Source organism: Mandrillus leucophaeus, unplaced genomic scaffold (genome assembly GCF_000951045.1).
Source record: "Mandrillus leucophaeus isolate KB7577 unplaced genomic scaffold, Mleu.le_1.0 Scaffold283, whole genome shotgun sequence".
In the NCBI taxonomy this organism is placed as follows: Eukaryota; Metazoa; Chordata; class Mammalia; order Primates; family Cercopithecidae; genus Mandrillus; species Mandrillus leucophaeus.
Genome location: NW_012102954.1, coordinates 704502 through 718891, shown reverse-complemented (window position 1 = coordinate 718891; position 14390 = coordinate 704502). Strand labels below are relative to the sequence as shown.

Genomic DNA, 14390 nt, shown 5'->3' with positions numbered 1-14390 from the left:
GGATCTATGCAAATAATGATAATTATTATTATTTGAAGAGAGTGGCTCACTTTGTCACCCAGGCTGGAGTGCAGTGGTGTGATTAAGGATCACTGCAACCTCCACCTCCCAGGCTCAAATAAACCTCCCACCTCAGCCTCCCAAGTAGCTGGGAATACAGGCACGGCCCACCATGCCCGGCTAATTTTTTGTATTTTTTGTAGAGATGGGGTTTCATCATGTTGCCCAGGCTGGTCTTGAATTCCTGGGCTCAAGCAATCCTCCCACCTTGGCCTCCCAAAATGCTGGCATCACAGGCATGATGGCATCACTGGCATCACATGCCATGCCTGGCCTGATCTATGCAAATTTTCAAAATAATCAATTTTTATTTGTTGCTTTATTGGTGGTACAATCTCCAGTGGAAAAATCTAAGGGTTTTGGTGTTATTTGCTTACTCAACCAATATTTATTAGACTCTTACTAAGCACCAAGCATGGTCACATGCCTGAGCTGTGGCTAGCACAGTGTATAAGACAAACTTAATCTCTGTTTTCGTGGAGCGTATAATCTAGTAGATGAAGCCTATGTAGAGCAACATCACAATACTAACAAATTGAGGATGCTATGAGAGTGTCTAACAAATTGAGCGTAACAAATTGAGGATGCTATGACAGTGTGCCATGGGGACCTCAGCCACCTGGAGATTGAGAGAAAGCTTCCTTGAGGGAAGGTACATTTCACCTGAGACACACTGCCGTCTGCTCTAGGTTTTGGGTTTTGTAACTGCATTCACATCCCGATTCTGACACTTCACTCAGTTATTGTCTCAGAGCTTGGGTCCGCAGGTGTAAAACAAGGACAGTATGAACCTTGGCAGGGTTGTGAGAAGGGGAGAGAACACAAGTAAAGCACCTGTATCAGGCATACAGCAGGCATTAAGTGTGCAATGCTTGCTATGATTATACATCATTGTAAGCGTCAAGGGAAAGTTGAAGAAAAGTCTGACCAACAGCGAAAGATAAATGTGCAGAGGAGAAATTTGTCAAAGGTTTCAAATTCAGGGGCAGTCCGTATTCCACATTTTGTTTGGGGGCTTCAGGTCCTGAGTTCCAGACATTGGAGCAATTAACAGTTTAAGATTGCTAAATATTGTCTTCATGAGAAGTTGATAAGGAATTTTGGGTGGTTGATCTCTTTCTAGCAGCAGTTTAGCGTATGCTGAGGCCAGATTTTTTCAAGCAAAAGTAAAATACCTAAGAGACTGCCTGGCCAGAGGACAATCAGATTTTGGCTGGCTCAAGTGACAAGCGTTTATAAGCTAGATGGGAGAGGAAGGGATGAATACTCCATTGGAGGTTTTACTCGAGGGTCAGAGGGAGACCCGGCGCCACCAGAATGGGACCTGGAAGTGGGAAACGCTGGGTTCCCACGAGAGCGCGCAGAACACGTGCGTCAGGAACCCTGCTCGGGAATGCCCAGCGCTGCTCCCCGGGCGCTCCTCCCCAGGCCTCCTAGGCGCTTGGATCCCGGCCATCTCCTCACCCTTCAAGTGGGTGTGGGTGATTTCGTAAGTGAACGTGACCGCCACCGAGGGGAAAACGAGCAAGGAAGTAGGAGACAGCCGGGCAGGCGGGGCGGGGTTGGATTGGGAACAGTGGGAGGGATGCAGAAGAGGAGTGGGAGGGATGGAGGGCGCAGTGGGAGGGGTGAGTAGGCGTAACGGGGCGGAGGAAAGGAGAAAAGGGCGCTGGGGCGCCGCGGGAGGAAGTGCTCCAGTGCTCGACTCTCCTCTGCGCGGCCACTGGCGGAGGGGAGCTGCCAGGTGAGCCTAAGATGCTGCTGCGCTCGAAGCCTGTGCTGCCGCCGCCGCCGCCGCTGCTGCTGCTGCTCTTGGGGCCGCTGGCTCCCCTCTCCCCGGGCGTCCTGGCCGGACCTGCGCAAGCACAGGACGTCGTGGACCTGGACTTCTTCACCCAGCAGCCGCTGCACCTGGTGAGCCCCTCGTTCCTGTCAGTCACCATCGACGCCAACCTGGCCACGGACCCGCGGTTCCTCATCTTCCTGGGGTAAGCGCCAGCCTCCTGGTCCTGTACCCTCTCCTGTCCTCCTGACACCTATGTCTGCCCCGCCAGCCACTCTCTTTTTGCGCGGAAACAACTTCACACCGGAACCTCCCTGCCTGCCTCTCCCCACCCCACTTCCCGCCTCTCATTCTCCCTCTCCCTCCCTTACTTTCTGACCCCAAACCTCTTTTTGGGGGGTATCATTTAAAAAATAGATTTAGGGGTTACAAGTGCAGTTCTGTTCCATGGGTATATTGCATTGTGGTGACATCTGGGCTCTTAGTGTAACTGTCACCTGAATGGTGTACGTTGTATCTAATAGGCAATTTCTCATCCCTCATCCTTCTCCCACCCTCCCCACCTTTTGGAGTTTCCAGTGTCTACTATTCCACTAAGTCCGTGTGTACACATTTTTCGCGCCCACTCTAAATGAGCCTTTTTGTTTCATTCATTCTGTAAGTATTGAGTAAGCACCACCTAAGGTCAGGTATAAGTGGAAATTTGAAAAAAGAAACTGCCCACTTGCCCCAGTACTTCCCTCGCCAGGAGGAGGGAAACCGGGCAGCTGCACCTGGAGGCCTGTGAATGCTTGAATTGCTGTGCAGTGTAGGACAAGTAAGATTGTGCATAGGCTTCTGTCTTTTAAACTCTGTTAGGAGATTTCTTTTTCTTTTCTTTTCTTTTCTTTTTCTTTTTCTTTTTCTTTTCTTTTTTTCTTTTTCTTTTTCTTTTTTTTTTTTGCAGCTGCAAAGGGCATCTAGAACAAGAATAAAAATCTAAATATTCAATAAATGAGACCTAGGAGACTACTTCAGTGACTTACAAAGTCCTAATAAAAAGATGTCTCTCCAAAATGGGGCTGCGAAATGTGATGCTGCCTTATCAACTCCAAGTTTTGTTCTTGCCTGAGAAAGAAGGAACCTGATGCAGGTTCAAGCCTTCTGCCCTATAGCTGTTAGGGAATATGGGTAAGTTTAGAACTCAATTTAGAATCCAATCCTTAGCTAGGTGTGGTGCCTGTAATGCCAGCACTTTGGGAGGCTGAGACAAGAGGATTGCTTGAGTCCAGGAGATCAAGACCAGCCTAGGCAACGTGGCGAAGCCCCATCTCTACAAAAAATTTAAAAATCAGCCAGATGTGGTGGCGTGTGCCTGAAGTCCTAGCTACTCAAGAGGCTGACACAGGAGAATCGCTTGAGCCCAGCCGGTCAAAGCTGCAGTGAGCTGAGAGTGAGACTGTGTCTCACAAAAATCATCCATCCCTTGAGGATGTGGTCAAAGGTCATCATAGTCCATTTTCCCTCCAAACATTCCTTGGACTACAACCCTCCTTATTTCTGCATAATCCTGATATCTTCTATATTTTTGCCTTTTTCTTCATATTTTATAATTTCATATGACTGGGAGACTAAGATCCATGACTCCAAGATGGGGAGCTACAGGGACAATCCCAGGTCTTCTGGTCTCTTATTTAGGCCCTGGGAGCCTCCAGAGTTGGCCACATCTTGACCAGCCCAGATGGAGGGAAAGATCACCACTATCTCACCTCTGTGTTAAATACCTAGGTGCTGTCCTCCCTGAGCCCACACGATAGTTGCCAGTGCTAATTTACTGGGTAGTGTACTGGTTAAGAGATGGACAGACCGTCCTGGCTTGACTCTCAGCTCTGGCAAAGATGAGTGGCTTGGTTTTTCCATGTCTCTTGGCCACACCAACCTTGATTTCTTCCACCGTAAAATGGAATTTCTCAAGTTGCCTCAAGGATTATTGCCCGAAGATTTGATGATATGGTAAGAGCTTCACAGTGTTTGGCCCATAGTAAGTGTTTGACATTCAAACGAATTGTTTCTTCCTAGGACATGGTGAGCATTTGGTAGCCATTCACCAGTTTTCTGTTTTCTTTGAATCATAGTTAACCTCTCCTTTCCCTTGTGGCACTAGAATTTTCTGGTGGGGAAGAATCCTCACTTTTTGCCCTTCCTTTTAAGGATAGGAAGCTGATACTAGGCAGCAACTAGTTGGGGGATAGGAAGATTACTCCAGAGAAATACTGAACCACAGGGCTCCAGATCTCAGGACCCCAGTCTTAGCTTGCTGGAGTGTGGGGTGGCGGTGGCAGGGGTGGGCAGGGGGGTTACTGAAAATGGGTGTGAAGTAGATGTCCATTTACTGAAATATGAGGACCCAAGGCCTCTTCTACTGCTGTAGCCAGCATATTCCCCAACCTCTCCCCAAGAAAGGGCAGACGTGGGTTCACCTCTGGAGTAACAGGTCCAAAAGCAAAAACATATACAGTATGACTTCCAGGGTCTGGGCCTGATCACCCAGCAGTCAAGCTCCCCGCAATCGACTGACACCCCTCTAACACGTAGAACTTCCAATCTGCAACTTAGTGAGGATGATACCTTTATTCTTCTTAAATACATCTCTTCATTTCCCAGAGCACCCTTTCCCCCCCTCCTCTGCACCTTTTTGTTAAAGACTGGAGTATAATGAAATACTAAGAGAGCATAACGTGTGATACATAAAACTTTCTTTCTGGTTTACAAAACAGTTTATTCGTGTCCATAAGTGCTTCTCTCCAAGGCTGGCTGCTGTCTAAAAGAGGCAGGAACCCCCTCTCCTCATCTAAGACCTAGCTTCTAAATCGGAGTGTGAGGGTCCATCTCCCCAGGAGGGGCACAGGGCCCAAGCAGCCCAGCCATCTCAGAAGACAACACTCAGCTTTGTAGAGGAGAGTAAGACGCCTGTTGTTTAATTTATTACAGTTCCTCAAAAGTGAAGATGTGTGGGCGGGATGGCAAGAGCTGAGCAGACGAAAGCTGAGGAGGACACAAACAGCTGACACTTCCTCAGTTCTTGTCATTTGCCTGGCCCTATTCTAAGCACCTTCTAGGTAGTAATCCGTTTGGTCTTGGCTACAACACTATGAGGTGACTACTTTTATCATCCCCATTTTAAAAATGAAGAAATTGAGGCTCAGGGAGATTAACGAACTTGGCCGCTGTTTGAAACTAGACTCTGATCACATGAGATAATAGTGCCCATAAAAAGGGAAAGCAGATTATATTTTTTAAAGGAAAGAGAGTAGATATTATGGTAGAAAAAGATTGTTTGGAAAGGAATTGAGAGATTGATATAATGAAAAGAAGCATTCACATGAGAGTAACAGTTTCAGGGCCCAAACCTTCATCTAAGGTACTTCAAAGAGGCCTAAGCAAACTTAGTCATATGGTGTGGTTCTAGCCTCCATGAAGGCAAATACATGGTGTACAGCCCAACTGCACACAAAACTTAAAGACCAATGACAGAGCAATCTAAAATTAAAAAAATAGAACTTTCAATTTGTCATCTTCCCAGAGGGACTTAATCAAGAAACCAATCAAAATACTACCTAAGCCCAGCTGTGTGCAGAACTCCAGAGAGAGCCTGGCCCTGAATCAACACTGTCCAATGGAAATATAATATAATGTGGGCCTCATATGCAAGGTCATATGTAATTTTAAATTTTCTAGTAGCCATATTAAAAAGGTAAAAGGAAACAAGTGAAATTAATTTAATAATTTTATTTAGTTCAATATATCCAAAATGTTTTCTCAGCATATAATCAATATAAAAATATTAATGAGATATTTATTATTCCTTTCCTCAAACCAATTCTCTATAATCTGGCATGTATTACTTATAGCACTTCTCAGACTATATTTCTTTTTTTTTTTTTCCAAGACAGTTTTGCTCTTGTCACCCAAGCTGGAGTACAATGGCGTTACCTCGGCTCACTGCAACCTCTGCCTCCCAGGTTCAAGTTATTCTCCTGCCTCAGTCTCCCAAGTAGCTGGGACTAGAGGTGTGTGCCACCACGCCTGATTAATTGTGTATTTTTAGTAGAGACAAGGGTTCACCATGTTGGCCAGGCTAGTCTCAAACTGCTGACCTCAGGTGATCTGCCCACCTTGGCCTCCCAAAGTGTTGGGATTACAGGCATGAGCCACTGCACCCGGCCTCAGATTAACTACATTTCAAGCACTCAGTAGTCACATGGTAGTGGACACATGTGGTAGTGGACAGTACAGATCTGCATTTCAGTTAAGACACATATGCAAGCATAGTTCACTAATGCACGGTAAAAAAAAAAAAAGTATAGTGCTGAGTTAGTGGTAGAAATCCTAACTACTGCAGAGCAAAAGTGGTACGAACAGCAATCTCAGTGATAATGCAACCAACCATGTTTGCTTTTCATTGCAATTTGCTTATTTTCCTTCAGCAAAGTTTATCTCTTTTTGCCAATTCAATAAATATTTACTGATAAAAACTTTCAATATTAGATTCTTGCATCTTCGTAGACAGAGTTGCTTTTCCCGTTTGGAAAATTACTTATCAATGTAAACACATGTTTTGATAACCAGTGTTGGAAAGAGGCGCAGACCCCCCATGTGCCTACTGATGGCAGAAATATCCACGGCCAAAGGGAAACAAAGGGCTGAGGGCAATCACACACCTCATGTCTCCTAACTCCTGGGAAGTGCTGTCCCTCTGATTGAGCTCTTATCATCCCTTCCCCACTAACCCTATCCACTGTGCCCTGGAGCCCTTTGCGGGGTAACCCTGCTCTGTCCTCCTCACAGAATATCTCCTGTACCTCCTTGTCCGAGCTACAGCTTGGTTTTTCTCTGAAGACACTGTCTTCCCTGTAGCCCTTTTGAGTAGCGGCTGCACATTCTCCCATAGTCCAGTTCTTTTCCCGTTCTCCAGTCCAGCTTCTGGATGACAGCCCACTAGTTTGAACTCCACACTGCTGTAGTTCAAATCTCTTTTGATTTGTTACCTTGGGCAAATTACCTCCTTTTGTTCAGATTCCTTGTTTGTAAAATGACGATAATAATGCCACTTGCTTCATTGGGTTGTTTTGAAATTAAGTGAAAGAAGGCAGGTCAGTTCCCTACACACTCAATACAGACTAGGCTGATGAGCATTACGGATGATGCCATGACGCAGTGTGTGGTTCCTCATCTCCACATCCGGCTCTCATCCAGTGCTCCTGCTCACAGCACTCTGTCCTCCTCTTACTTACTCCCCCTTATTAACTGAAGACTAGCACTGATCTCACAGTTTCCTCTCCACTTCCAAGTTTCACCATCATCCTAGATGACTTCAAGTCACCTAGATAAACTGTCTCAGTTTCTTCACTCTCACATTTTTTTATATGTTGTAACAGATAATGTTACACTCAAGTTGTAACAGAACCAGCTTGTCCAGCTCATGAAATGTAAGCGTTTCCTCTCAACTCTGTATTCAGTGACATCCTGTGGGTATCTGCAAATCAGACAGTGATTTGCACTGGTGAGAATATTTACCATGGAAACTGGCAAACACTAAAAAGCAGGGCACCTTTTTTTCTGAGAGCCAGACCACAGCTCCTCTACTCCGTAGCACCCATCATAACAATTTTTAAATACCTCCACTGAACAGCTTCCTCCTCTCTCTACTTCTTCCGTATCTGATTTGAGCTTCTTAATTTATCACGTGAACCACTTTTGTGATAATAACCCCAAATCCCTGTTCCATTGTTCTTCCAGCTAAAATCCTAAAATCCTAAACCTGATTTAGTCCAACCATATTTTCTCTCTTTGGAATCTACAGGGTGGCCCAAAAATGTGGAAATTGAAGTATATTACTTATTAATTTTAACGCATATTAATAAGCCATTTTAATGCCTCATTTCCAGGCTCAGTGGCCAACCCATATAGCTGGGCTATTGAGCTCTGGGGGAGTGAACAGTTTCCCAGCCACATAGACTGACGTTGCACCAAACATTTTTTTAGCTTCCAGACTTCCCTGGCCCTTAGTGTTACCCTTAACTCTCCATTTCTCTGCCTTTCGCATTGTCTACTTTTTAAAAATCTCTGACTCCACCTTCACCTTATCATTCTTAGCACACCACCATACTTCTGCTTCCCAAAGAAAATGAGCAATTACTTCCTTTTCCTTTTCCTCCTGTCATCAAATCTGCAGACATGTCATGCCTAAGTCCAGCTTTCCTCCTTTCTCTGATCTCAGTCCGCTTCTTCCAGTTCTGCTCTGAATCCTGTTCCCTCCCCAACCCCCAAGGACTTTGCTCTGTCAGTCACCTCTTCCCTCTCCTGTATCTTCAACCCCTCCCTTTTTACTGGCGTTCCTCACAGCATAGAAGCATCCCCAAGCCTTTCCCATCTCAATCACCTCCTCGCGCACTGTCTCTGCAGAAACCACCCCATTTCTGCCCTCCCCTGGGCAGCCAGTTCTTGCTGTTCCGCCCTCATGATGCCACCATCGTTGTGTCACTAAAATCAATCTCTCCGACATCATCAATGGCCTTCCTGTGTTGGGAAACCTAATAAATACTTTATCTTATTTGGTCTTTGTTATGGGTTGAATGAGGTCACCTGAAATCCATATTAGAAGTCCTAACCCCCAGTACCTCAGAATGTGACTTTATTTGGGAACAGGGTCATTGCAGATGTTATTAGTTAGGATGAGGTCATACTGGAATGTGATGGGCTCCTCTTCTAATATGACTGATGTCCTTATAACAAAGAGAAATTTGGAGACAGACACACATATAGGGAGAATACCGTGTGATGACAGGAGTTACGGAATTGGAGTCAAAAAGCTATGGGAACTTAGGAGAAAGACCTGGAACAAATCCTTTCTTGTGCCTTCAAAGGGAGTATGGCCCTGCCACTGCCTTCATTTCAACTTTTTGGCTTTTCAGAACTGTAAGACAATACATTTCTGTTGTTCGAACCAATTAGTTTACAGTAACTCTGCCACTGCGGCCCTAACAAACTAGTACAGTCTCTTGGAGGCATTTGGCAAGGTTGACAATGAAAGCACTTTCTTACCTCTTTAGGTCTGTCGCCTTTCTAGGCGGGGGAGTGTTCTCTAACAATTCCTCTCCATCTCTCTCTCTAGCTTGTCTTAAACATTAGTGTTCCTCAGACTTCTGACCTAGGCCTTTTTTTCACTTCACGTATTCCCCGGGTGGTCTCACCCACTTCCGGAAATTACTTAAATTACTGGTCATGCAGGGCTATGCTGGAAACTATTTAACAACTGGCTCTCTGGGAGAAGGGGAGACTGGTTGATGGGTTTTGCTGATTTCTGTAGTGTAAATACTCCCTCCACAGCCGGTTCCAAACTGCCAACAGTTTAACAACAGGCTCACAAAATTTCTCCAGATTTAACATCTGGCTTTCACAGGCCGACAACGTGGTACAGCCGACTCCAGCACACCTCTGCTTTTGTGTCAGAGAGAAGTAACTTATTTTTGTACAAAAGGTAAAATAAAAACACCTGCAGTCCCCCTTTTTTTTTTCCTTAACAAACTGCTCTAGAAATAGAACAGCTGCAGCTTCTTTCATGCGTTCCTCTGTTATTTCCACGTCACTCTGGTGGTGGGATCATTTTTCCTTTATTTTTCTTGTATATGATTGAAATACTGTACCTTTGATCAATTTTAGTTTTGTGGCATGTTTTGCAGCCATATTAAATCTAGTTTTTGTCAGAGGGCATCAATATTATTTTCTCAAAACAAGAAAATATTTCATTGCAAAAGAGATAAACAGAAAGGTCCTTAATACCAAAACTTTGAAACGTGATTTCTTTTACTTGGCAGTGTCCAAGTGGTAAACCCAGATAGCATTGAGTTTTCATTTTGTTCAGGAAACAGTCTTTGGCCCCTACTTACCCCTACATCAGGCGGGCCTTGCTCATTCATTCACTAAAGTATTTCTTCAACACCAGTGGTGTGCCAAGTACTTATCTAGGTATTGGGTGGATTCTGATAAGTCAGTCAGGTCCCTGCTCTCAGGGAACTTGCGGCAGAGATGAGGGCTGCAGTAGAGAGTAAGCCAAGGAAATGAACAAGGAAGCTGATTTCAGAGAGCAACGAATGCTATGAAGAAAATGAAGGCAGGGCAGTGTGATGGAGAGTGAACCAAGGTGGTACAGTTTGTACCTCTGAGGACCAGGCCGTGACCCAAGTCATGCACAGATGCCCGTCATGTGATGCCACAGCTCCTTTTCCAGGTGCTCGTTTCCTCCCACTTCCCCATCTCTTGCCCAGCCACGACTGCTTACAAATACAGCTAGAGGAATCTAAATGAGGTTCCTCTATCATCAAACCTAATCAAAATGCCAAGGAACAGAATCGGTGCCTGGTGGAAGGCAGTGGAACGGGGCCAGCCTGGAGTGGTTCTCTCTGAGGAATTCCTCATCTTGGTTTTAGGGCCATGCCTTGCAACCTGTGAGCTAGGGGTTTCCAGTCCCTGGTATTTCTACAGGACTTGCCTGTCTATATTCCCAGCCTATATGTGTCTCCTGAGTTCCAGGCACACAGGGTCAAGCACCTGATGGATGGAAATATGTTTTTTTGGTGTTCCATTGGTATCTCAAATTCTACAAAACTTAGCGCCCCTTCTCCTCCCTGTTCCTCCCCATCTTCAATCTATCACCTCTTCCTCATCCAGCAAATGATATTACCATCTTCCAAGGTGCTTCCCAGAAGTAATCCTTGACTCCTCCTCAACATCCAATTAATAATCAAATCTAGGCGGGTACAGTAGCTCATGCCTGTAATCCCAGCACTTTGGGAGGCCGAAGCAGGTGGATCATTTGAGGCCAGGAGTTCAAGACTAGCCTGGCCAACAAGGTGAAATTTGTCTCATTTAAAAAAAATTATTTAAAAAACCCAAATCTATTATTTCTACTTCTCAGTGTGTCTTGAATTGATCCATCTCTCCCCATCTCTGAGCTGTCACCTTACCTCAGTCCATCAGTTTTGTCTACATTAACATGACCAGAGTCTTGTTCCTTCTTTTCAGTTATTTGTACTGCAGCCTGTGATTCCTTTCTAAAATAGGTCTGGTGAGGTCACTCCAACTGCTTCAGATCCTTCCATGGCTCCCCGTTGCCCTCATATGAAGTTGGCACTCCTGGACTTGTGGCTTACGGGGCCCTCCATGATGTGGCCCTATTTGCCTCTCCATTCTGTTCCCTCCCAGCCTCTCTGCCCCCCATCTCTAGGCACCAGCCACACCCTTCTGCTCATCAGTGGTGCCAGCTTCTCTTCTATCTCTGGTCTTTGCACAGACTTTTCCCTTCACCTGGATTGCTTTCTTCAATCCTACCCCACTCTCTTTAATCTAGATAAGGTTTATTCTTTTTGAATGTCTAGCAGTGAAACCATTTCCCCTGAAAAACCTTCGCTAACCAACCTCCTACCCTCAGCCCAAAGTCTAGATTAGGAGCCCCTCTAAATGTTTCCATAGCATTTTTTAAGAATTGCCTATTTACTTGTTCGTATCTATCACTAAACTATAAATTGTATGAGAACAGTCGCTATTTCTGCCTGGTTCACCATTCATCTCCAGCAACTAGCATAATGCCTGGCGGAGTCGGCCTGCAACAAATATTTGTTGAATAAATTAACAGATGGCTTTACCTCCTTAAAATCTTGTTTTTTCCACCTATTAAAACAGACACAAAGGCCAGGTGTGGTGGCCCATGCCTGTAATCCCAGCACTTTCGGAGGCCAAGGCGGGCGAATCATCTGAAGTCAGGAGTTCAAGACCAGCCTGGCCAACATGGTGAAACCTCATCTCTACTAAAAATACAGAAATTAGCTGGGCATGGTGGTGGGTGCCTGTAGTCCCAGCTACTAGGGAGGCTGAGGCAAGAGAATCACTTGAACCCAGGAGGCAGAGGTGGCAGTGAGCCGAAATCATGCCATTGCACTCCAGCCTGGGGCAACAGAGTAAGACCCTGTCTAAAAAAAAAAAAAAAAAACCCAACACACACACACACCAACTTGTATAATTTAAAATATCACATGCTTGTTATGGAACACTTGTAAAATACAGGAAAGCAATGAAAAAGTCTACTATCTAGCTCACCAGATAATGATCATTGCTATCATCCAGGCATACTTCTGTCGTATATAAATATATATTCTTTTATTGTTAAAATTACACTACAAGTACTATTTATTTTATTGTGACAAAATACACAAAACATAAAAACTTGCCATTTTAACCATTTTAAGGTGTGCGGTGTGGTGCATTCACCACACTCACATTGTTGTGCCAATACCACCAGTATCTATCTCAGAACTTTTTCATCTTCCCAGACTGAAACTCTGTAGTCATTAAACAGTAGTACATCCTCTGTTTTCCCCTCTCTACAATTTATTTTTATTTGGGTTCATACCAAACTGAAAATAGCTACTTCTTCCTTACCTTAGATCAGCATTTCCATTTATTTAGCCGCGGTTTTGAGGATCCTATGGCAGATGCCATCCTTCCTAGAGCTCTTTGGGGCTGTCAGGTGTTTCAGTCAGGGTGAATTCGGATTGACAACATTTTAAAATCTCACTTTATTCTGAGGTTCCTAGTGCCAGAGCCCACTGTATTTTTAGGGACTCACAAGTTACAAACAAAATATGGTAAGGAGGAATCACTGAAGTTTTAACACAAGAGACTTACATTTTGTTCAATTTCTATCTTTTGGTTTATTTCCTAAGCATAAAGAAATACAGCCTGTAATCCCAGCACTTTGGGAGGCCGAGACGGGCGGATCACGAAGTCAGGAGATCGAGACCATCCTGGCTAACCCGGTGAAACCCCGTATCTACTAAAAAAAAAAATACAAAAAACCAGCCGGGCGAGGTGGCGGGCGCCTGTAGTCCCAGCTACTCGGGAGGCTGAGGCAGGAGAATGGCGTAAACCCGGGGGGCGGAGCTTGCAGTGAGCTGAGATCCGGCCACTGCACTCCAGCCCGGGAGATAGAGCGAGACTCCGTCTCAAAAAAAAAAAAAAAAATTCTTACATAGCATATTTAATTAAGCATGAGCACATCTTAAAATTTTAAATTTTAGATCAGATCTTTAATTCCTAAGATATTAAGAGGTGCTGGCAATTTGACCAGGCGTGGTGGCTTATGCCTATAATCCCAACACTTTGGGAGGGTGAGGTGAGCAAATTGCTAGAGCCCAGGAGGTGGAGGTTGCAATGGGCTGAGATCATGCCATTGTACTCCAGCCTGGGCAATGGGAATGAAACCTTGTCTCAAAAAAAAAAAAAAAAAAAAAAGAAGAAGAAGAAGAAGAAGTATTGGCAATTAGTGCTCCAAGAATAATTTCCTGACTGGAAATAAACCTACATGTAGACAAACTAATTAGGCCATTCCAAGAGTTACTAGCATTGGTTTAATATGTTTTCAGAACATTCCAGGAAGCAGTGTGGCCAGCCTTGCATGTTTGATACTTCAGAAATGTATGACAGGTGTTTCTCTTACCCAGGTCTTCTGTTCTCTCAGTTTTGCTCATATAAATATTTATGAACATCCTCATCTTTTTGAGGGAGGGGATTATAGATCATTCTAATTCCTTTTTCTAGCATTTGGTACCATTCTAAGCACATAATAGGCACCTATTCGGAGCATTTTTGGTTTGACAGAATATGCATTTAGAATTGTTCAAATTAGAGGTGTCAGTGATGGAAATTAGAATCCTATATAATTTTAAGTCATTTGACTTAAATACATAATAATGATTTTCCTTGGTGGGGAATGGTGAAGGGAGGTGGGAGTTAAGGAGAGGAGAAGAGATCCTAAGTCATTTATAAACTTCTCTGGAAACACAGGTGTTTGAAGACTTTTTAAAAAGTCTTGCACCAAGTTGTGTGTGTGTTTTAAATAGACTTTGTTTTTTAGAGCAGTTTTAGGTTCACAGCAAAATTGAATGGAAGGACAGAGATTTCCCATAAACCCCCTGCCCACACACATGCATAGCCTCCCTCATTATCAAAATCGCCACCAGAGAGGTGTTTGTTCTAGTTGATGAACCTACACTGACACATCATTATTACCCAAAGTCCATAGTCCACAGCAGGGTTCACTGTTGGTGTACATTCTATGGGTTTCAGCAATGTATAATGACATGTATCCACCATTATAGTAACATACAGAGTATTTTCAGTGCCCTACAAATCCCCTGTTCTCCACTTATTCATCCCTCCCTCTCTGCATTTCCACCCCCATTTCGTGGTAACCGCTGATCTTTTTACTGTTCCATGGTTTCAGACAATCTGTTTTTCAGACAGACACAGAGCTGTCTTTCCCTTAGTTTCCATTCTGTCATTTCTTTTTCCCCATCAATCATAAAAGGCTATGAGTTTTTTAAAGTGTTGAACACTATCTTACTTGTCAAGTTAAAACATAAGCTCCTGGCTGGGTACAGTGGCTCATGCCAGTAATCTCAGCATTTTGGGAGGCTGTGACAGAAGCATCACTTGAAGCCAGGAGTTCGAG

The 14390-nt window shown here is 44.3% G+C and overlaps 1 protein-coding gene across 3 annotated transcripts in view; it reads left to right on the top strand.

Annotated features, from left to right (window-relative positions):
* Nucleotides 1-1721: 1721 nt before the first annotated feature.
* Nucleotides 1722-14390, top strand: part of HPSE (heparanase) — a 44200-nt gene continuing 31531 nt past the window's right edge. For 2 of the 3 annotated variants that reach the window (XM_011985433.1, XM_011985434.1), the window contains exon 1: nt 1725-2048. In XM_011985433.1, coding sequence (XP_011840823.1) covers nt 1816-2048 — 233 coding nt within the window. In that variant the 5' untranslated portion in view covers nt 1725-1815. Of the gene's footprint in view, nt 2049-14390 lie in introns of all 3 variants that reach the window. The other variant, XM_011985432.1, reaches the window with a different exon arrangement.